Consider the following 22,333-nt stretch of genomic DNA (forward strand, 5'->3'; position numbering starts at 1 on the left):
GTATGCGTTATTCCTATGCTTTGCTCATGCCAGACACTGGGGATGGCACACCTCTCTCTTTCTGGTGCAGCCTCAGAATCCTTCTCAACCCAATACTCAGGATAGTCACCAAGAATCCTTCAGTGTAGACATCAGCGATGAATTTTAGTCACCCTCCCGAAGGTCAGGCCATCGTATGAGCCTGGGTTGATGAGATGCTATCGGCTACCCTGGGAGAGAGAATGACCGGTTCTCTCCTAAAACCTAAATCATCCGCTGCTCCTCACACAGCAGTGGACCCAAAAACCACTTTAGAGAAAGGAGTTCACAAAGTCATGCATTCTCAATTAGTTAGGCCACCATTGTTCCGAAGACAATACAGGTCAGAGCAAAACCCATTCAGGTAGGAAGCAGGCATCTGCTGTCATTGGGGATGATGGTTGTTTCGGGCTCTACTGGGGGACACCTCTGTCCTCCGGCACCGTTTTTAGACTGAGGGTGATCTGGTGGAGCCCTGGGCAGCAGAACTTCTCTTCCAGGCCTGAGCTTTCACTAGCCGTCGGAGGGTGAAGGGAGGGGTGAGTGGGCGGACCTGGGGATGAGAGACCGGGGGGGGGGGGGGGGGGGGGGGGGGGGGGGGGAGAGCGGGCTCAGCAGGTATTCAGTGCAGCAGCTAAGGGTGATGAGAATGGGCCTAGTCCCAAGAGCCCGCCCGCCCAGCCCCCGGCCCTGACACGGCACTTCCCGCCGTGGGAGCAGATCGCCCAGACCTGACTGCGCTTCTCTTAGGGGCAGACCACCCCTGCGGGAGGGTCTCTTCTGGCCACCACAAGCGCCTGCTCAGTAACAGGCTCTGACGTCAGGGGATCTAGGAGTCCCCCTGGCTTCCCATTCAGCAGGGACCTGGATTTCGCTGTACTTCCAGGAGCCTATTTCCTAAGATTAACATGATAATTCACTGAAAAGAATGCATAGAAAATGCCTATCAGGATGAGTCAACACAAAGGATATGAGACTGTCTTCCAGGGATAACCTGATCCTGAGGAGCTGGCAGGTGGTGCTTTTATTGGTCAAGGGATTCTTTGGTTCAAATGTTCTGGGTCTTTCCAGCTATAGTCCAGTGGTCCCTCAGCTCATATTCCCCGACTGTAGGGCATCACTGGGGTAAGTCCATGGGATTTCATGGCTTATTTTCAGCACAGCATAAAGCTTGTGGGAAGTCACCCACTTAGCTGCAATGACACCACACATACTAACACACATGTACCTTTGCTTTTGGCTAGAACTAAGCTCTCCAGGTAAATACCGCTTAACTCTGGATGACCAGAAGCTGAGATCAATAGATATACACGTCCTTGATGCATGAGAAAATGGGACCATAAAATAATTATTATCTCATCACGGACCCCAGAGGACCCATGGCAAGAAAATGAGGGAAAGGCAACTGAAAGGGTGAAAAGGTGAGGAGCTCGTGCTGAAATTGCTGCAGTGGTTTTGGGTATTTTTCCCCCAGAAATTTTAGAGCAATATTGTGTTGCTGCTATAGTACACTATCGAGGGTGTGCTTATGCTTTAATCATTATATATGGCTTTAATATACACTAGTCTGTTGCTGCACTGTTCGGATTCACCGAAACTCTAGGCACATAAAGAGTTTATATAAACCCTGAACAGGGCCATGTGCACTCACACTGGACTCAAGGGTCTGGGCTGACTCCGCCCTCCACACAGGGTGCCGAATGCCTTCAACGAACGACAGGATGCTCCATTGCCTTTTATGTGGAGGGCAGGGTGGAGTCCTCCTGTGGAAGCCTTGCTTAACTAGATTTGGCACATTTGACAGCCTCGGGAAGGGCTCTGTCCCAGGTGCCTGAACTGTATTGTCACCAATACAAAAGCAGCAGTCTGATGTAAATGTGACCCAGAACAAACAGACCACGGACTCTTCCAGCAGGGTCACAGAACACAGGAAATGCGGAGTCCTGGATAACCAGGTCTTCCCAATGCTTTAGTACCTGGGGCCTGGCCGACCCTGAGTCACTGCCCCTCCCAGGGCTGATGGATTCCTAGAGATAATGAACAACTTGCCCAGAGGGGCCTTCATATGCAAACTAATCGATCCAGAGGCCCCATCCCCAACCACCTCCTCTATAGGGCTGCGTACTCTGAGCCACTAGCCACCTGCCTTAATCAGCCCATGCCGGGGTACATGGGCACAGACCCTACACCCCAGAGCCCACTGAAATTATTCAACGCTCCAATCCTAAGCCTGCCCACCCCCCCAAAACACAATAAAGCCTCTTGCCTCAATTCTCCTCCCCACCCCCATTCTCTAGCTGACCCTGGTGCTACCCTGGTTGGCCCTTCTTGGTGGCCCTTGCATCCTGCTTGCAGGAAACTATGAGTAAACACTTCTTCCCTTATGACAGTCATTGCACACTTGTGTCTTACATACCTGATGAGAACAAATCCTGGGGTCCCCTTAAAATGAGCCCCCAGGAGACAAAGATCAGTTCAGACACACACACCTGTTCTCTGCCAGATACTAAGGGTAACACACACCCTCTGCCTGCAAGGTCAAGGCAGGAGCAGGAGTACCTGGGGAGAGTGTGCTGCTCAGAGCCCACCTCTGACACGGCTCCTGTGCCCACACTTAGAGACAAGGTGCATTCAGAAGCCCTCAACAGAAGCTGTAGCTGAGGGTGGAGGTAAATTTCAAGACTTGCCTTTTTGGCTGCACCTAGACTCAGATGAGGGCTTGTAAGACAAACAAGGATGTATTTTTCATCCTTGCGTTCTCCCTCATACATGTGTACATCCATTCATTCCAATCCTTGTTGAGTATCTATAGCTCGGGCATTTCACTATGTACAGGGGGTTCAAAAACAAATAAGAGATTCACGGGCTAGTTATTTACAAGGCCACTACACAAACAAAGGAAAACCAAACTACCTAAGAATAGAAACTCTAACTAGAGGAATGTGCCAGAGGAAGGGTTGAAGAAGGGATTGGGGGAATGAGAGGGAATGGGTAGGGAGGGCTGCAAATGGTACGAAGGTATTGGCTGAGTCTTGAGGGATGAACAGGAGTTTGTCAGGCACATCAAGAGACGTCCAGGGGAAGGGAATGGAGACCTGAGAAGGCATTTTCCCCTCAAGGATGCATAGCTGGAGCAGAGTTGTTTGGAATGCAAGACGTGGATGAGGCTGGAGAAGCAGGACTTTTATGCTGTCTCAGTTCCTAAGACAGTTTGCTACATAACAAAAATGTCCCCAAACTTAGCGGCATAGAATGATTCATTATATCTCATAATTCGGTGGATTGGCTGGGCTCATAGGGCAGGTTCTGCTCCAGGGGGCGGTGACTGCCTTCAGCTGGGACCTCAGTTGGAACTGAAACATCTCAGGTGGCCTCACTCATGTGTTGGCTGGGGCTCACTGGGCCTCTCTCTCCCTCAGGAATCAGCTACCCACAGGGTGGCTCAGAGCTCCAAGAGGACAAAAGCAAAGCTGCCAGTCCTCCAGAGGTTGGGGTCTGGAACGCAGACAGTGCCCCTTCTGCTGCATTGTGTTGGTTAAAGCAAGTCGCAGGTCAGGGGGGCGGGGGGGGGAGGAGGGAGACCATGCCTCTTGTTGGAGGAGCTGCTCACGTCAACAGAGTGACGTTCATAGACAGTCCCCTACGAAGGAACGTCACCCTAAGGAGTCTGGAACTCACCCTGCAAGTGACACTGGGAGCCAGTGAAGGGTTTTCGAAAGGGAGCAACAGGTCAGACTTGTATTCTAGGAGAATCACTCTGGCTGTGGTTTGAAGATTAGATGGGAGAGAATAAGATTTAGGTGAGAAAGAACCATTAGGATGTTGCCACCTACAGTTTAGGTAACAGGTGAAGTTTTGGGTTCAAATGTGTCCCTCAAAAGAGAGATGAAAGCCCTAATACCTGGCTCCTGTAAACGGGACCTTATTTGGAAACAGGGTCTTTGCAGAGAGTTAGAATGTGGCCTTTAGGAAGGGCCCTAACCCCCCCTGACTAAGGTCCTTGTAAGATGAAGAAGATGCCATGTGAGGACACAGGCACAAGGGGGCACCGTGTGACCACAGAGGCAGAGACCGGCGTGTGCAGCTGCAAGCCACGGAACAGCGAGGACCGGGGCCACCCCGGAAGCCAGGAGAGCCAAGGAGGGGCTCTGCAGCATCCAGGAGGGAGCAGGTGCCGACACCTGCACTTTGGACGTCCAGTCTCAGAACCGGGACTGTAAGTCTCTGTGGGCTTAAGCCTCTTGGTTTGCGGCGTTCTGTCAGAGCCACCCTAGGACAAGGACAGGGTGACGATGGGCTGATGGCGGAGTGGGGGGAGGGGGGTGGAGAAGGGAATTCAGACAGCAGCGTTATTTCTGAGGCTGAAAGAACTCAGTGGCTCTCCAGATGTGGGGGTCAGGGAGGCCATGATACCAGATCTGGGGCTTGGCAACTGCTCTGTAGGCGCCTGTGCTCTGTTCAGCCACAGAGTCAGTCTTCGCTATAGCCCCAGCCACACCGGCTAAGCGGCAGCATCGCTGACGCTGTCTTCTCACTGGTCAGGCAGCTGAACACAGGGACTGCAGGGGCCGTTTTGTCTGCCCCACGGCCAGAGCATCTGGATTTTCCTTGCTGAACCACCCTGAGAGATGGAACGCGAGAGAGAGGTTGGGAAATCAAGTCCTTATGAAGGAAACAGGGCCCTCAGATCAGGCTGGTCTGGTCTAGATTATCCCTGTGAAGCAGTAAATCCTCTTATTTTGCTTAAGTGACTTTGCCTTGGGTTTCTGTCACTTGCAACCAGTGAGTCTAACATACATCCTGGCTGACGTGCTTGTCTTGCTGGCTAACTGGGCTCCTGTCTAGAGAGAGGAACCGCACCTCCGGGGACCACAGGGTACCGCTCTTTCAGGTTCACTCCCATCCCTCTCGGCTTCTGCAGAGCCTCGAGAGGGAGGGGTTCAACCAGAGGAATTTGCTAGAATCACAGTTTACCTCCTGAAGGCCTAGTTTGTTTGTTACTTTTCTTCTTCTTCTCCTTCTCTTTTTAAATGGCCGAACCCTGGGCATGGAAGGTCCCAGGCCAGGGATTGAATCGGAGCCGCAGCTGCAACCTGCGGCAATGCCAGATCCTTTTAACCCACTGCCCCGGGCCAGGGATCAAACCCGCATCTCCACAGCACCTGAGCTGCTACCGTCAGAACCTTAACCTGCTGCACCACAGGCCTGGTTTCTTCCTCGCAATATTCCCATCACTCTACACAACCATTCCATCTTCTTTTGACGTTAGAGACACTGAATTGGAAACTGAGGCACACAGAATGAACACGCCCTCGTACTTGTGGGTGGTGGAGGGTGAAGGGCTGGACCCCCAGGCTTGAGCCCCACTCTGAGCTTGAGCTTTCACTCGGTCGTGGCTGCTGAGAGGCGGGGATTTTCGGGACATGCCGGGGGAGGCACAGCACCGCAGGAAGTCCGACTCTCTCTGGAGGGATTTAGGAAAATCCAGTCGTTTGGAGAAGAGAATGTATTTTGGTAACTACAAAGGTTCTGGAAAAACTGTTCCAGGGACGCATGGGCTGCAAAGGCGCAGGAAGGCCCTCGTGTCCTCGCAGGCTTTGCAGGTCACCGTGGCTCAGCTCCATCGCTTCTTCCCTTTGCAGCAGTAGAATCGTTATATTTTTCAAACACAATTCCTCTTACGATGCCCTGAAGTCCTTCTAGATCAGGCAGCTGGATGTGCACAAGCCTAAAACGGGCTTTTACTCTGCAAAGGAAACCAAGCAGGGCGCCTAAGCCAGCCTTAGCCCTTGGCATCCTGAGCTGGCCTTCCTGGCGGCCAGCTCATACTGCGAATCCTCCCAGCTGCCTGGCAACACAGATGCACTTCAACACCCCTCTTCAGACAGAGCTAGGCACTGACCAGGGGCCTCTAATCCTTGGGAAATGGAGCCTGTTAGTGCTGCCTGTGGCCAAACTCAGGACCGAGGCCACCTGCTGGGACATTTGCACCTGCTGTGACTTTGGGACGTGACCTCTGCTGGCTCCAGGATTTACCCACTATGTATAGATTGGCTTTGAGCATTAATGTCGCATTATTACTTTCTTAATGTCACATTATTACTTTCTTGAAGATGTGGCCAGTGTCTGCCTTTTGTTGTTGTTGTTTAACTACTAGATTTTAATTTTTAGAGCAGTTTTCTCTTTTCTTGGCTGTGCTTGCAGCAGGCATTCCAGGCCGGGGATCAAACCAGTGCCACAGCAGTGACAATGCTGAATCCCCAACCTTTTGGCCACCAGGGGAGTCCCAGAGCAGTCTTCAGTTCAGAGCAAAACTGAGCAGGGATCCCATGGTCTCGGCCCCCTCCCCCAGCCGCCCCCCAGCCGACATCCAGTACCACGTGGTACATTTGTTATAACGGGTGAACCGCCACATCGTTAACTTCCAGAGTTCGTTATCTCAGAGTTCACTCGTTGTGTTATACATTCTGTGGGTTTGGACAAATGTATAATGCTATGTAGTCATCATTATAAAATTGTGCAGAATAGTTTCTCTGCCCTAAAAATCTCTCTGTGCTCTATTTATCCTTCCTTCCCACAAACCCTTGGCAGCCACTGATCCGTTTGTTGTCTCCACAGTTTTGCCTTTTCCAGAATGTCATATAATTGAAATCATGCAGTACTCAGCATTTTCAGATCGCCGTCTTTCACTTAGTAATGTGCATTTAAGTTTTCTGTCTTTTCATAGCTTGAGAGCTCATTTCTTTTTAGTGCCAAATAGTATTGTGGCCGTTGTGAATAAAGCTGCTGTAAACATCTGTGTGCAGGGTTTCTTGTGAACATAAGTTTTTCTTTTCTTTCTTTCTGCTTTTTAGGGCTGCACCTGTGGCGTATGGAGGTTCCCAGGCTAGGGGTCCAATCAGAGCTACAGCCTCTGGCCTACACCACAGACACAGCAATTTGGGATCCAAGCTGCGTCTGTGACCTATACCACAGCCCATGGCAACGCCGGATCCTTAACCCACTGAGCAAGGCCAGAGCTCAAACCTGCAACCTCATGGTTCCTAGTCGGATTCATTTCTGCTGTGCCACGACAGGAACTCTGAACATGAGTTTTTGGTTAGGAGTTTCCGACGCGGCACAATGGGATCAGCAGCATCTCTGCAGCGCTGGGACGAAGGTTCAGTCCCCAACCCGGCACAGTGGACTAAGGATCTAGCATTGCCACAGCTGTGGCGTAGGTTGCAATTGTGGCTCAGATTGCAACTGTGGCTCAGATCTAATCCCTGGCCTGGGAACTCCATATGCTGTGGGAGCAGCCTAAGAAATAGCAAAAAGACCAAAAAAAAAAAAAAAAAAAAGTTTTTTGGTCAATTCAGGTAAATGCCAAGGTAAGACTAGGCTAAGAGTATTTCTGTCTTCCAAAGTGGCTGTAGCATCCTCCCCAGCCGTGACCGGGAGGGCCTGTTGCTCCACACCCTCTCCGGCTTCTGCTGTTGTCAGCGGTTTGGATACTGGCTGTTCTAGCAGGTGCGTAGTGGCCAGCCTTTCTTCTTAATTACATTTTGGGCAACATTTCAAATTTTGGCTTTTGTTGCTGCAGTTTGACCATCTTCAATAAGAGCGTAAGAGAAGCAACTCCAACACTCATTTTTCTACTCAAATACGTTTTTGGGCACTGAGGATTCTCAGATCAAAGATGCTCTCCGCATCCTTAAGGAGCTCACAGCCCAGGGGGCGGAATGCCCAGAACAGGGTGACAACTAGCACCTAAGGGTGCTGTGGCAGGAGGGGGCTGTGCCCTTGGCAGGAAGCCTCGAAGGGGCTGTAATCTGAGAGCCGAGGAGGGCACAGGGCAGCCTGGCGAGGAGCCGGCCCAGGAGCCGCTGAGGGGGGCTCGAGGCTTCTATTTCAGGACGGTTGGAGTTTGGGGCTTGAGGATGAGGAGGCAGGGAATCATTAGGGAAGGGACCAGGCTGGGTTTGCTTTTCTGGAGCAAGCAGGCAGGGGTTGCAGGTGCAGGGGGAGGAAGCTGCAGATCCACGGGTCCAGGGGTCCTTGTCCAAATGCTTAGGGAGCACTGGTCCCCACCAGGGCTCTGGTCTACCAGCAGATTGTCCAAATCTGGCTTTAGGGACAGTTTTGACCTCTTCTCTTTACTCCTCAGAACTGGGACCAGAGCTGCTGAGAAGCCAAGGCTGGGCTCAGGTCACTGATTCTCCTCTCCTTGACTCACGCTCCAGGGGAGGGTCAACGAGTCATGAAATAGCCATAAACAGACAGCAGAAGGGGCCCACACATACTGTCACTGCATTTGCGTCCCTGACAGATGGTGCCTCTTACCCGCCCCCACCCCACCCCTTGTAACTGCAGAGTCTGCTCAGCTTCCTCGGACGTATCCCTACAAAGTTCCCGGTTGGGAGGTGGTGATGATGGGGCGCTTCATCCTGCTTTAGAATCTGCTTCTCTTTTTTTTGGCTGTGCCCATGGCATGTGGAAGTTCCTGGACCAGGGATCGAACCCACACCTCAGCAGCGACAATGCCAGATCCTTAACTACTAGGCCACCAGAGCACTCCATCCTGCTTTAGAATGGGAGACGGCCGTTTCTTTCTATCCCCCACTGCCTCTTTGCTTTTTAAATTCAAACTAGCAGCATTTATACACCATTAAGCCCAGCAGTTATGATGACTGTGCTGAAAATCCATAAATGAGAAAAATATAAATGCAGGATATTGGTATTTCTCAGACTCGCCTGAGGTCAGTAGGGAAATTACCACTGATGGGCCTTCTGAGGCTGGAGCCAAGGGCAGCAGAACCACACAGCAAGTGCAGCTTCTGATGGGCACTGGGCGCCTACTGCGTGCCAGGCACTGCTTCAGGCATAGGGGATACAGCAGCGGGCAAGGCAGAGGCCCTGCTTTTATGGACTTGATGTTCTACTGGGGGAAACAGAATATAAACAACTTTGACATCATATAACACAATTCTGGGAAAAATTTAAATAGCAAGGAAAGAGGCTGGAGGTGCATGGAGGGTGGGTGTTTTAGAGACAGTGACCTGAGCTGAGGGGCTGGGGTCCTGAGCCCAGAGAGGAGGAGGAGTGTAAGGAGGGGGCTGGGGAGGGGGGTGCTGGGGGGAGGGCAGGGAGCCGATTTCCTCCTTGGGTTGCCCTGCAGACCACAGAGGCAGAAACTCCACACACGTGGCTGGGAAACAAGCTCCTCTCTGTGGCAGGTACAAGCGCCACAGTCATAAACCCCAGGGGTGAAAGAGCCAACTTCCAGCTGGGAGCCCCCACGCTATAAAATTAAAAGCACCTGTGCCTCCTCTAGACCCTGCCTGGTATCAGTCGCAGTGTCTCTTGGGGTACAAGCCTCTGGTCCCGGATCAAGTCTCTGCAGTGAAGTGGCAACCCCACCCCAGGCATCTTCGGCGTCTCCATCAGCAGCAGTGAGGCTGTGACTCCTGGTGCCCAGCAGCGCCCACTCTCAGCCACCCAGCTGCTCTGATCCCAGGGAAGGCCGCCGCCACTGCAGCGTGAGGGTCACACCATAAGCATTCCAGACCTGAGTGTCCGCTCAGAAACATCTGTGATGTGGCAGTAAAGCGCCGTCTTCTCACAAAACCCAGGCTGTCAGGAGTTTCCGTAACACATGGAAGCTGAGGTCTGGAGGGCGTTTCCTCGCCTGTGCACAGGTGCTCCACCTGGCTGAGGGCACAGGACACAGCCAGCTGCCCCTGTCTGTGATGCCTCGGAGTGAGGGGGGGCTCCCTCTGCTTTTGCGGACCTACTGCCGTTGCCGAGGGCTGCCTGCAGGCTGTCTCCTTAGACCTGACCCAGGAAGCCAGGTCCTGGTCCCCTCCGCCCTAAATTTCCCCAAAAAGCCATGGCCAGGGCAGGCTTCCCTGGCTGAGACCCCTCCAAAGGTTGCCCTCCATTGCTCCAAAGTCTCTTTGCTCCAGTCTAGAGAGAATTCTAAACTCTTCTCACTGTGGTGGAAAAAACCAGCCAGTTGGTAGCCTTCCAAACCTTTGTTTACACCCAGACTCAATGAGTCTTTTTCTTCAAGTTATTGTCTCTGCCTGGCCTTAAACAGTCCGTGTAGACCCTCTAGGGAAAGCATGACTCTCTCTCCGGGCTGTGCCAGGACCGCCCAGAGGGCCACAGACCCAGCCAGTGGAGGACAGCGACACAACAAAGAACCAAGAGAAACAGACCTTGTTTTCCGCCCGGAGGTCATCTTCGATCTCGCTGAGAATTCTTCAAGGAAGAACGGGGCACAAGGATGTGACTCGTGAGTACTGCTCACCCGGCACCTTTAACAGCCTGGCTGGTGATGACAGCGTCTCAGCAACGTGGCCCCAAGTGTGGCTGAGCCGTCAGTTTACAGCTGAGCAAGCTGCCTTGTTTCTGAGCGATGAAAAGACAGGTGTGGTTCTCAAAAAGTGGCATCACGGGAACCGAGGTGTGGCCCCTGGGCTCCGAGGCAGTGGGGCTGCTTCCCTCTGCCCAAGCTCGGGGTCCGCCTGGACCCCGGCACCTCTGCTTCGTCCTCTCAGAGGATCTCCTAAAACGCCAAGCCCTCTTGACGGTTTTCAGCAACAGCTTGTTTCTTTAAGGAGGATTTAAATCATTTCCTTAGAAGAAAACTAAGAACTAGCACCAAATCTCTCCCCAAAGGCAAGGGGCTGAGGGTGTTTATGGGATGAAGAGCAAAGCAGCGGGGCGGGCTGAGCGTGGGGGGCGTGGGGAAAGGCGATTGAAGAAAGGGGTGCCGTCCGTGGTTGTGCGCAGGCGTAACTAAGTTATAGCCCTCGCAGGTAAAAGGTGACTCGTGCATGCCCAGTTAGAGGGTCAGTGGTTCTAACCAGTCTTAACTAGCTCAGCTCAAACTAGACACAGCTGACTCTAAGGTCCTGGGAAATGGCTCTGGTGACATCTTATTATTTAGGCCACCTGCTGCCTGGGGGACCTGCAAGTCATTTGTAGCAACCATTAACGCAACCCTAAGGAGTTCCTGTTGAAGCTCAGTGGTAATGAACCCAACTAGTATCTATGAGGATGTGGATTTGATCCCTGGCCTCGCTCAGTGGGTTAAGGATCTGGCGTTGCCATGAGCTGCCGTGGAGGTAGTAGAAGCGGCTCGGATCCCGTCTTGCTGTGGCTGTGGTGTAGGCTGCCAGCTGTAGCTCTGATTTGACCCCTAGCCTGGGAACCTCCACATGCTGCAGGTGCGGCCCTCAAAAAAAAAAAAAAAAAAAAAGCCCTTGATGGGTGAAGGCAGGTTATAGGTGAGATGGATTTAACCAGTGATTACCCCTGGTTTCAGATGCACTAAATGATTCCGTGACCTGCTTGGGGTACCCAACCTGAGGAGGGAACACTGTATTAGATGGCCTTGAAAGTGACTTCCTGCCCCCACGGGGCCCTTGAGCAAGATTCCCCTGTGTCTGAGGCTGGGGCCAGGTGAGCCGAGGAGCAGGAAGTGGCTTCCTCGAGGCTGGCGGGGGCGCTCGGCAGGCCACTTAGATGCTCAGAGCTAAGCATGGGATTTCGCGCTGTCTGGGACCACACTGCACAGGACTCGTCTCCCTTCATGGCTTAGAACAAAAAACCCTAAAAACCCAAGGCAGTCGTGTGCAGTCTTGCCTGCCTGTCACCGCTGCATGTGTATCAGGGAGGCCCCAGGTTTGTGATTCAGCACTTGACTCTCTCCAGCGGGTGCCTGAGTCTTACTCAGAAAAGCATTTTCAACTCAGGATGGCTTGGGGGCCTAGTCCTTGCTTTGTGGATCACCCAGTCCCCTCAAAGGCATTTTCTTCCTCCTCATCACGGCAGACCATCTCAGGGTCGATTCTGTGTCAGTTTCTGATGTCTTCTGGATGATCTGTATACTCCATGGCTTTTCTATAAAACACTGAGAATTGCACGTAGTTTGTCTGATTGCTGTGGGTTACAAAAATGGAAGTTCATGGACTCTGTTTTAAAAAAAGAAGAAAGGAAAAGCTCTGTTCTCCACTCAGACAAAGCTCCGTCCCACCACCTCAAAGTGGCTGGGTCTCCTTCTCGGCAGGTAAAGAGAAAGGGCTTTAAGGAATTTTTTTCTCAGCAGCAGATACCACCTGGTGCTGAACTGATAAGGTGTTTGGCAAAAAGAGACGGCAGCCCCTTCCTTTGATAACATAGAGCTGAAAAACAGATCAGCCACGGCAGGTAGAAGCTTGAGAAAGTGAATTCCATGAAATTCCAGAATTCCAGGAAATATATAGAAGTCCATTGGTCCCAAGGGGGGGCAAATTGCAGGGAAGCTGACATGTCCAGAGGGGACCAGGTGTGTTTTATGAGGCCCCTCGTTTATATCCTGTATGTGACAGAAAAGGGGGGGTTCCTGGTGACAAGGAGGGGGCAGGTGGGGAGCTTCAAGCCAGTGTCACAGGTGAGGCTGAGGTTTGTAAAAGAGCTCCTCAGATTCACATTTCCAGTGAGCTTCCATCACGTTCTAGATTAGGTTTTACTGCAGGAAGTTAATTTTCACTAGATCTTGGGAAGATGATGACATAAGGCGAGACACCCCAGGATTCCAGAGGGAGAGCGTCAGGGAGTAGGGCCTTGCAAGGGCCTCAACACAGCTGATGCGAGGCTGCTCTCAGGGATGTGGAGCGTCCCTGTTGGCATTTCCATGAGAACAAAGGGTTTGGAACAATCCTTGGTCTCTGAGTCCATCTGTTCTTATTATCCCCAGAAACTGTGTTTTCTAGCACAGCTTCCAGACTGACCGAACAAGTTAATTACACTTAATCCTTAGGCTAGATTTCCATCAGAAAATAAAGATGCCGCCAACAGATACGTTTACTGGCCAAATTTCTCCAAAAAGAACATTAAGAAGAACTTTCATAGGCGTTCCCATTGTGGCTCCGCAGTGACAAACCCAACTAGTTGAGGACGCAGGTTTGATCCCTGGCCTCGCTCAGCAGGTTAAAGATCTATTGTTGCTGTGAGCTGTGGTGTATGTTGCAGGTGTGGCTTGGGTCCTGCATTGCTGTGGCTGCAGTGTAGGTCAGCAGCTGCAGCTCCAATTTGATCCCTAGCCTGGGAACTTCCATATGCCACGGGTGTGGCCCTAAAAAGCAAAAAAAAAAAAAAAAAAAAAAAAAGAGAGAGAGCACTTTTATATCTCTTTTTATATCTCTTGTGTACCTTCCCAGAATGTGTGGGTTAGGTCAAGGAAACCTTTTCAAAAGGCTTCACAAAATAACACTTTTTAAACATGCCATTCAGTGTCAGCTAGACATGCCTCAAAGCTCGCTGCATGTTTCTGCTGCAGGAGAGTAGAGTGAAATACACTCTCAGTCCCCAGTGAGTTGTCCGTATTGGTCATGTTGGATTAGCTGGGGGGTCACCTAGACCTTCTGCTAGAAAATCATCTCAGCTGAAATTCCTGAAGGCGCTAAAGAAGAAGAGAAAGGTTGTTTCTCTTATTTTCAAGAGACACCTTAAGGCACTGCAAAGGAGAACTTAGCTTTTTCGGATTCTGAGCCACAGAAAACTGAAGGATTTCTTTAGTTTTTCTGGTTTGCTTCTAGTAGTGATTTTAAAGAACCCCAATGAATACCATGTGTTTCTTAAGGTGAATTTGAATCTACTTGGTAGTGAGGTAGGAAGAGCGTCAGGTGCTGAGTCCATTCTCTGGGGTTGGGGGCAGGGTCCCCACGGTTGCAGAACCAGGCTTGGGCTCAGAACTTAGAGAAGCTCGAGGCTTGAGGAGCGATTTTTTTGTTTTTTTTAGGGCCGCACCTGCAGTATATGGAAGTTCCCAGGTGAGGAGCTGAATCGGAGCTACAGCTGCTGGTCTACACCACAGCCACAGCAACGAGGGATCTGAGCTGCATCTGAGACCTACACCACAGCTCATGGCAATGCCGGATCCTTAACCCACTGAGTGAGGCCAGGGATCGAACCTGCATCCTCATGGATCCTAGCTGGGTTCCTTACCACTGAGCCACAATGGGAACTCTGCGAATTGAACATTTTTAAAGGATGAATTTATAGTATGTGAATTGTATCTTTTTTTTTTTTAAGGGCTGCACCTGCGGCATATAGAAGTTCCCAGGCTAGGGAACAAGTTGGAGCTAGAGCTGCTGGCCTATGCCACAGCCACAGCCACGCCAGATCCGAGCCACATCTGCAAGCTACACTGCAGCTTGTGGCCACATCAGATCCTTAACCCACTGAGTGAGGTTAGGGTTCGAACCCGGATTCTCATGGATGCTAGTCAGGTTCTTAACCTGCTGACCCACAACAGGAGCTCTTGAATTGTGTCTTAATTGAAGCAAATACATGACAGACTAAGAATTTTAGGAGCACAGAGGATTTAGGAATACAGGTGTAGGTCCTCGGGCAAGGCCTTGAAAGCTAGGAAGGAGTGAGGACAAAGAATCGGGAAGAGCAGAGTGAAGGTGGGGAGGAGGGGAGCACACGGGTCCTGCTGGCAGAGGAGGAGGCCAGATGGTCAGAGAGGGACAGTAGGATGGAATACAGCTGGCACCAAATTAGAGTCCAAGCAGCATACGGACAAGAAAAAAGCCTTTGATAGCCTTATACCTGGGACCTGACACAGGCCTAGCAATGCTTTGGGATGAGAGATGTGCTTGGGTCACATGACATGGACAAGCAAAAGACAAGATTTGATGGCAGACATCATTTCTAGGGGAGGCAGCGGAGGTGGCAATGCAGTGGGGAAAAAGTTACATCTGATGGATATTGTACTGGAAGATCCGGCAGGACTTGGTCCCTCCCTGGATATGCAGAGTAAGGCGGAGTCAAAAGCCACTCCCGAGTTTTCAGCCTGGGACCCTACTGAAGCAACTAAAACAAGGGCTGGTTTGGGGCAAAGATGTTGAATTCAATTTTAGGCATTCTGGGTTTGCGCTGATGGACAGTAAATGGACACTGAGCCAATGACAGCACGACAGTCCCTGAAGCAGCTCATTTATAGGCACAGAAACTAGACTCAGAGCCTCTACCCCTGGCCCGGGGTGACCGAGCTGGTGGTAGGCAAGCTGGAGCCAGAATCACATCTGAAACCTTCTCCTGCCAGGCAGGAGCGAGCGCTCAGGGGAGGTGAGAGGGAGCGTTTGGAATCCACAGCAGAGGGGACAGTAGAAGACGTGGGAGTGGTGAGGTCTCTGCAGGGGGTGGCAAAGGGCAAAGGGCAGAGGGCAAGGACCAAGCCTTGCCATGTGTCCTCCGTTAGGGGGCGGGAGAAGACGGCAGAGGGTAAGGAGATGCCAATAAGAACAAAGGCAGTCCAGTCGGGAGCCAAGGGGCGTGAGCACGTGGAGGAGCACAGAGGCCTTGTGTGAGAGGGATGCTGAGATGCCCCACTGTGCACCTGCCATCCTGCAGCCCAGTCACTGCACCGCAAGCAAGGGCCTCGGAGATGTTACTGAACGCAGACCAAGGCCCCTGGGTTTGGCTACGGGAGACCCTGGAGAACCCATCTCAGAAGTGTGCGTGCAGGGAGGCTGGGGGTGAGGGACAAGGAAGAGGTTCTTGGGCTTTCTGTTTTTTAAATAGGAGATGATTTGGTGGCACAGCAAAAGCACAAATGGAAAGAGAGACACTGAAGATGTAAGAAAGAAGGGGCTGGATACTAGATGTCATGGAAGAGAAGGGGTCAAGCCTACTTTAGCAAGTAGGAGAGCAAAGTGGATGAAGACACAGCTGTTATGAGCTGGAGGGTCTCATGAGGAGGTGAGGTTATCTATTTGGATTATTTAGCAAATACTCATTTTTCCCTTCTTCCTTATCAACAGAACCCCAATACGATTTGGGGCAGCAATGTGCCCAGCTGAGACACATGTTTCTCAGCCTCTTTTGCAGCCAGGGGTGGTCATGTGACTCAACTTTGGCCATGGAGAAATGAAAGTGGGGTTTCTAGTAAAGTTCTTTAAAGGGCATGGTCTAATGCCTCATATACCTATTTTGCTCCTCCCCTTTTCTCCTCTTTCCTACCTGGAATATAGCTTTGATGGCTGGAGCTGCAGCAGAAATTCTGTGACCCTGAAGGGATCTTGAGGATGAAAACCAGTGCTAAGAATGGCAAAACAGAAAGAGAAAGAAGTCAGGACATTGATGACCTTGTGGGGCCATCACTCTGACCCTGGATTGCCTACCTCTGGACTTATTTGGCATGACAGGCAAGACATATTTGTGTCTAAATCATTGTTATTTGGGTGTTTTATTACTAGTAGCCAAACTCAATTCCTACCTGGTGAGGTTGGAGGCTGGTGTGTGTTTCTGTGTATTAGAAGGAATAACACAGAACAAGAGGATGGGGGGGGGGGTTGGAGTTCTTCATTGCTCTAAAGTCTTTAGTGAATATAAAATGTTGAGCATCACAGCTGTGGGAAACCCATCTGGACAGCCATGATCGGAGACCCTATTATTGTCCAGATGGGTGTCTACACAAGTTCACTAGTGCAAGTTGAGCCTGCTCTCCTGCACACCTGCTGAATTAGGCAAGGTTTCCCTTATGAAGGCTGAAGTTTACATCTGATGTCGTTAGCAGTGTTTACGGAAGAAGGAAAATACTGCCTTAATTCTTTTCAGGTTTAAGGTCCATTCTGCCAACATGGATTAAAAGATGAAAGGCATTTAAATAAGGATAATTATCTTGGAAACCATGCAATGCTATGTGTTACGCTGTGTTCATCATTGTTTTAGAGCTTTGAATCCCCTAGAGTTTAGAATCCCTTTTTTCCCTTCCATGCCGAAGTGCTTGACTATTGTGAAATATTAACCCATAAAGAATCCAAAAACATGTCCCTTTGGATACGGCATACAGCTTCTTGGTTTAACCATCCATCTTAACATGCCAAGGGCAATTAAGAGAGTTTTTCATTCCTATCTTCATTGGCAATACTAAGCATCTTTTAAAAAGTTCATAATCGCCGAGGGAAGAGCCTTCGCATTAGCACAAGAGGCTCACTTTCCAATCCATTCTGTCTATAATTCCTGGGGGTCATGAGCTTGAACAAATAAAATAATTCCAGTTGAGGCCATTTATCTAGTTTTGAGGCAGCTGCGATTTCAGTTGCTCCAGAAACAATCCAATCGCCAACTCCCAATTATTCTGAATGGCTGGGTTACTGTACAAACCACTTGTATTTGAAAATCCATCTTGACTGTATTATCAGGACCTCGTACAATGAGCAAGTAAACAGGATTTACTGATTTACAAAACTGTTAGCATTTTGGACATTTATTTGAAAGAAAACAACGCTTCAGCTTATTTAATATTCAGTGATAACTTATTCTAATAAGACAGAAAGAGAGACACATTCCAAGGGAAAAAATGAGAGGCAGTTTAGGTTTTTCATATGTTTTTTTAATGAGGTAACACAGAAAACAGCTCACAAGGCCATGTACACACCTCCAGGACAGGTGCAGGGTCGGGGGTGGGGTGGGGGGACCAGAAGTGTTAAGAATGCATTTGAGAGGCTCTTTCACTTGGACAAGAATGTGCTAGACTCTCACCACTCACAGGTACTTAATAAAAAGTGTAAACATCGATTTGATTTAGGCTCAGCTTCAAAACAGTTGTAAGGCATTAATCAGAAAAGTCTATTTAACATGTGTTCCCTTTATTCTCCTCCCTGATCAAGAACTAAATGGACTAAAGCGTGCAGCGTCATGAAAGGCAACTAGCTTTGGAAGTATTCCTTATGCTATTAGGCCAAGCCCCTGAGGCCTTTTACTTAACTCAAAACCCATAAGCCAAGGCCGAGAAGCTGGGTTCCTGGAGAGAAGGGCAAAGAAGATAGTCTGTGGGCGGAGCACTGGGCAGAGCGGTTACAGTACAGAAAGGAGCTTCTGGGGTGGGGAGCTGGGAGCAGGTCATCCCGTCCGCACCCACCACAGGCTGCATCAGACACTCCCACAGCTGGGGTTTCAGCATTTCCCTGGAGATGCCATCACGAGCCGCAGTGCCAAGGATACCCATTTTTCTTGCCGTTGAGTCAGAAGGCCCAGGGCATGAAGCGCCAAGGGGATTTCAAAGCCACCGAAGGGGCCTGAGCCACTCAGGTTTCAGGAGGAACTCGGCTCATAATATGGGGTTTGCTTCTCACTTTGAACCCTGGGCAGCGTCCTAAACACAACAGGTAAAGATCACAGTGCATGCAGAGGGCTTGGGCAGAGCTCTGAAAAGCCCCTTCCTTTGTGCTGTTCTGGACCAGAACAGATTTTTGGCATGTTGGTGGCCCAGGCTGAGGATGTGCCGTCATTCCCACAGGCTGAAATAATTAAAAAAGCTGGAATGAGCATTTTTCGAGTGAACACAGCACAAATGCTGGGCCGATTCTCCCCAGGCACAGAGTGACATGTCATCACGCCCTTTCAGATGCAGACTTTCGGCTGCCCTGATGCTCAACTAACATCCTTCCTGGCGACCAGAGTGTTCGGGCTAAACTGAGCCTTCAAGTGCCTGGAAACCTGCAGTCCCCCACACTCCTAGGAGAATGGAAGCAGATGAATTTTTAAACAACAAAATGAGTTGTATGTGTGCGTGTTCAATAATGGTCCAAGCTATAATAGCATGGTAAAATATTTATCCTATTTTTTATAGCTAGCATGCAATCAATCTGTAACACACCCCTAGACTTTAGAAAGATCAAGGTCTATTTAGCCACGACTAGATGGAACCACTCAATATTTAAATACAAAATCAGTTAATGAGAAATGCAGACCCATCACTGGTTAAGTCATTCTCCTGAGATCACCCCTCCACCCAAAGGGAAGAAGGCAGCTCCTAGAAGTACAATCATTCAACCCATAGACTCTCCATTCCTTGTCAAGCCATGGAGTAGAGGGTTAACCCCCCTCCGGTTTGGGGGTCTCAAGAGGTTAACTGTCTTAGCAAATTGGCCCGTTCAAGTTAATCTTTCCCTTGGACCCTGAATAGCCTTGACTGGTTTCACCAAAATCCCCAGTCCCCTCCTTGATACATGATGTTGCGTGCACACGGGGGCCGGAGTGGGATGGAGGATGGGTAATAAATACTAAGTACATATTCCTGATGCAAAGACAAATGAAGAAGGATCCTTGCTTCTCAGTTTTTTTCACAATGAGATGGGATGAGGGCTGGCCGTGGGAAACTGTGACTGTTGAATTAGAGAATGTGAGATAGAAGACCAGGGTCTGAGTCCTCCGGGGGAAGAAGCTGGGGATGGACCCGGCCACAAGGCAGCAGTGAGGCCTGAGCCAGCTCCTCTTGTGACCAGGCCCAATTCTCTCCCAGAGTCTCCGGGAGCAGATGGAAGGAGGCAAAGAGCAGAGCGAATGTGGGAGGTGGTGGAAGGCACATGGTGAGGCTCTTGCTTTTTGCTCACAGGCAGCGCGTGCAAGAACTCCTGTGTGTTGATAACCGTGAGCGCGAGTGTGTGTGGTTGTGTAAGGAGCAGCTCTGTCCCCTTTTGTATAAGATCCAAGTGGGTACAAGTACTTAGAAGGTCCAGAAAATAAAAAATGGCTGCACACAGTTCACCTTTTTCCCATTTTCCGCGCGTATATACAGCATGAAACATAAGGACGGTTCAAAGATGCCGCAATGCAAGACCTCCGCACTTGTTCTCAGTACAAAGGATTTTTTTTTTTTTTTTTTTTTTTTACCAAGGAAGAACTGGCCTTATTCTGAATAAGACTTGAAATTGTGCTTTCTAGTTCTTTTTTCCTTCCTGTTTCCTTTATAGAAAATGACAACTCTTTCTCAGGAGAAACACCCTTTTTCTGTAAATGCAAATGGTCCAGAGCTTCTGGCTTGGCATCGGCGCATCCTGCCTTTCACAGGGTGGGGAGGAGCGAGACCATGATTTTAAACTTGTGTAGGTCTGGCTGTTGGGCTTACTGTCTGGAGAGGACAGAAGCCAGCCGAGTCCCTGCACCTGCCTTCCACGTGGCTGACTCCCCCCGGACAAAGCCAGTGAGCTCCCGCCTAGGTGGTACCCGGACGTGAATGAAGTGGTGATTTGCTTAATCCCAATCTGAGGAGAGTCTGGGTAGGAATAACAAGCTATGTGATCTCTGCCTAAAATAAGCTGGTTTCTCCTCCTATTTTTTCGGTACCTTTGCTAGGACTTCAAGTTGCCCTTCTGATCTCGGGTGACACGTGGACACGACGCAGAGCAGAGATGATGCCCCACAGCCCAGCTTCTGCCTGACGCCCGCCCCCACAAACCAGCTGTAGATTCGCTGCTGCGGGCCAACCTGTAAATGGGGGTGAGTTCCGCTAAGACTGCGAAAAACAACAACTAATGGAAAGCTGCTCTCTTGTCCAAGAAATCATCCCACAAAGACCCCACAATTCAAAGATGTGATTTTTTGGGACTGTTTGGGGACCATTCCTCAGTAGGGACGTTTGAATAAAACGGAACCCTGGGTGACAGTGGTGTCCCTCCACTGTTAAGGATAACGGCACACAGATCCAAAATAACAGAGGACGTCATTTTATTGGCTGCCCACAGGAATGTGTTCACACAAGGAGGTGAAGACTGCGGCGGGTGTGGTACAACAGGACACCTCGCTAACTACTAAGCAGAAGGTTAACTGACGTGCGGTAGGATAAGCCCAGCAGCCCTCCGCAGCTCCGGCGCCACCTACCCACGGAGAATGAAGCTGAAGAAGCTGGCGAGGGATGGCACTGTCCATTAGTCTTGGTTTGCTGCACTGTCTTCCAGGAAAACAGCACTTGAGAATTCACAAAATTAAAAAAGAAAGAAAGCAAGCAGCCGTTCCGCTATAATACCATCACCCCTGTGAACAGCCTGTAGCGCGGCATGCAAGTCCACATCTGGTCGTTTTTTTCCTTGGAGATTTTTTTTTTCTTTTTTAAATTACAAATGGAATGGCATGTCTATTTCAATTATTAGTAGCATAACACTTAAGTGCAATCTCGGTCCGGCCACAAGTGTCACAAGCCTTCCGGGTGTCTGTCCTGGAGCGGCAAGGGGAACCTCCAGGCAGCCTCGTTTCAGCCTGGACTCGGCCCACGGCCCTGGAGGCTCCTCCCGCCCCAGCCCACCCTTCATACTCCAAACACCTGAAAATAGCTACGTCTCTATTTTCATGGCTACCAAAGCGTCAGGGTGGGGAAGGAAATTCAAAGGAAACCAAGTTGTCAGCCTTCGGGTCCTGCCCACCTCTGCCATCAGAGGGGGATCCGATTTCTCTCCCAGTGGTCTCTGTGCCCCGGGAGCTGGAGACATCCCGGGAGTCCCAGTGGGGGCCCCGTCCGCCGCTCCCGCTCTCTGCAGCCCCCAGGCCGGCCCGGGTCACACGGAGCTGAGCTTCACCAGGCCGCGCACGGAGTCCTCGTGCAGAGAGTCCTGGCTGGCCAGGCCCAGGACATGCACGGTGCGGCTGTGGGCCAGTGGGCTGCCCACCAGCATCCCAGGCGGCGAGGGGGCTTCCTCCGGGGTCAGGAACTGGTGACCCACATGCTCCTCTTTCAGGGGCAGTATGTCTGTGAGCGTGGCCTCGGCGGCGAGGTTGGGCATAGAGGAGGGTGGCGTGGGCTGCCCCAGTGTCAGGCTGGCACAGGGCGTGCCCAGGCCCGGCTTCCCGGGCAGGTGCAGCTCGTCGCTGGTGAGGCTGGGCTCGCTCTGCAGCAGGGGCGTGGCTGCGGCCTGCAAAACGAATTTGGTGCTCTGAATGCACTGGTCTTGGTCGCACTGGAGAGCAGGAGGGAGCCAGCAAAGAGGGGGCGAGAGGAGATGGCAGGGGGTGGGGAGGGAAGGGGGCACGGGGTGGGGGCAGGAGAGGAAAGGATGCGAGAGAGAGAAAGACCCGTTAGTGACACCTCAGTCAGACAGGACAGAGAGCACAGCAGCTCAGTTCCATTTGGCGACATCCAGCACATAACAAATACCAGCACCTGGCATCTGAATAGCTGCTCAAACTAATATTTGCCCACAGGTGCCCCAAGAGGACCTCACAACCGCAGGCTTGATGCTCCCGGCCCCTGTTTGCAGATAGGACCTAATTTAAAAACAATGCCATTTGCAGCAACACAGATGGAACTAGGGACTCTCATACTAAGTGAAGTCAGAAAGAGGAAGACAAGTAGCACATGATATCACTTATATCTGGAATCTAATATACAGCACAGATGAAAGTATCTACATAAAAGAAACAAACAGCCTGGACTTGGAGAACAGATTTGTGGTTGCCAAGGGGCAGGGAGTGGGAGGGACTGGGAGTTGGGGTTGGTAGATACAAACCATGGCGCTTGGAGTGGAGAAGCAATGCGATCCTGCTGTACAGCACAGAGAACTGT

At 50.8% G+C, this 22,333-nt stretch overlaps 1 protein-coding gene across 9 annotated transcripts in view; it reads right to left on the reverse strand.

Annotated features, from left to right (window-relative positions):
- ZDHHC14 (zinc finger DHHC-type containing 14) overlaps positions 17,368–22,333 on the reverse strand; it is a 271,704-nt gene continuing 266,738 nt past the window's right edge. For 4 of the 9 annotated variants that reach the window (XM_021086493.1, XM_021086502.1, XM_021086470.1 and 1 more), the window contains one exon: positions 20,482–21,728. In XM_021086493.1, coding sequence (XP_020942152.1) covers positions 21,330–21,728 — 399 coding nt within the window. In that variant the 3' untranslated portion in view covers positions 20,482–21,329. Of the gene's footprint in view, positions 18,297–20,481; positions 21,729–22,333 lie in introns of those variants that run through there. The other 5 variants (XM_021086485.1, XM_021086500.1, XM_021086474.1 and 2 more) reach the window with 3 other exon arrangements.

The sequence above is a fragment of the Sus scrofa genome, chromosome 1 (genome assembly GCF_000003025.6).
Source record: "Sus scrofa isolate TJ Tabasco breed Duroc chromosome 1, Sscrofa11.1, whole genome shotgun sequence".
NCBI classification, from domain to species: Eukaryota; Metazoa; Chordata; class Mammalia; order Artiodactyla; family Suidae; genus Sus; species Sus scrofa.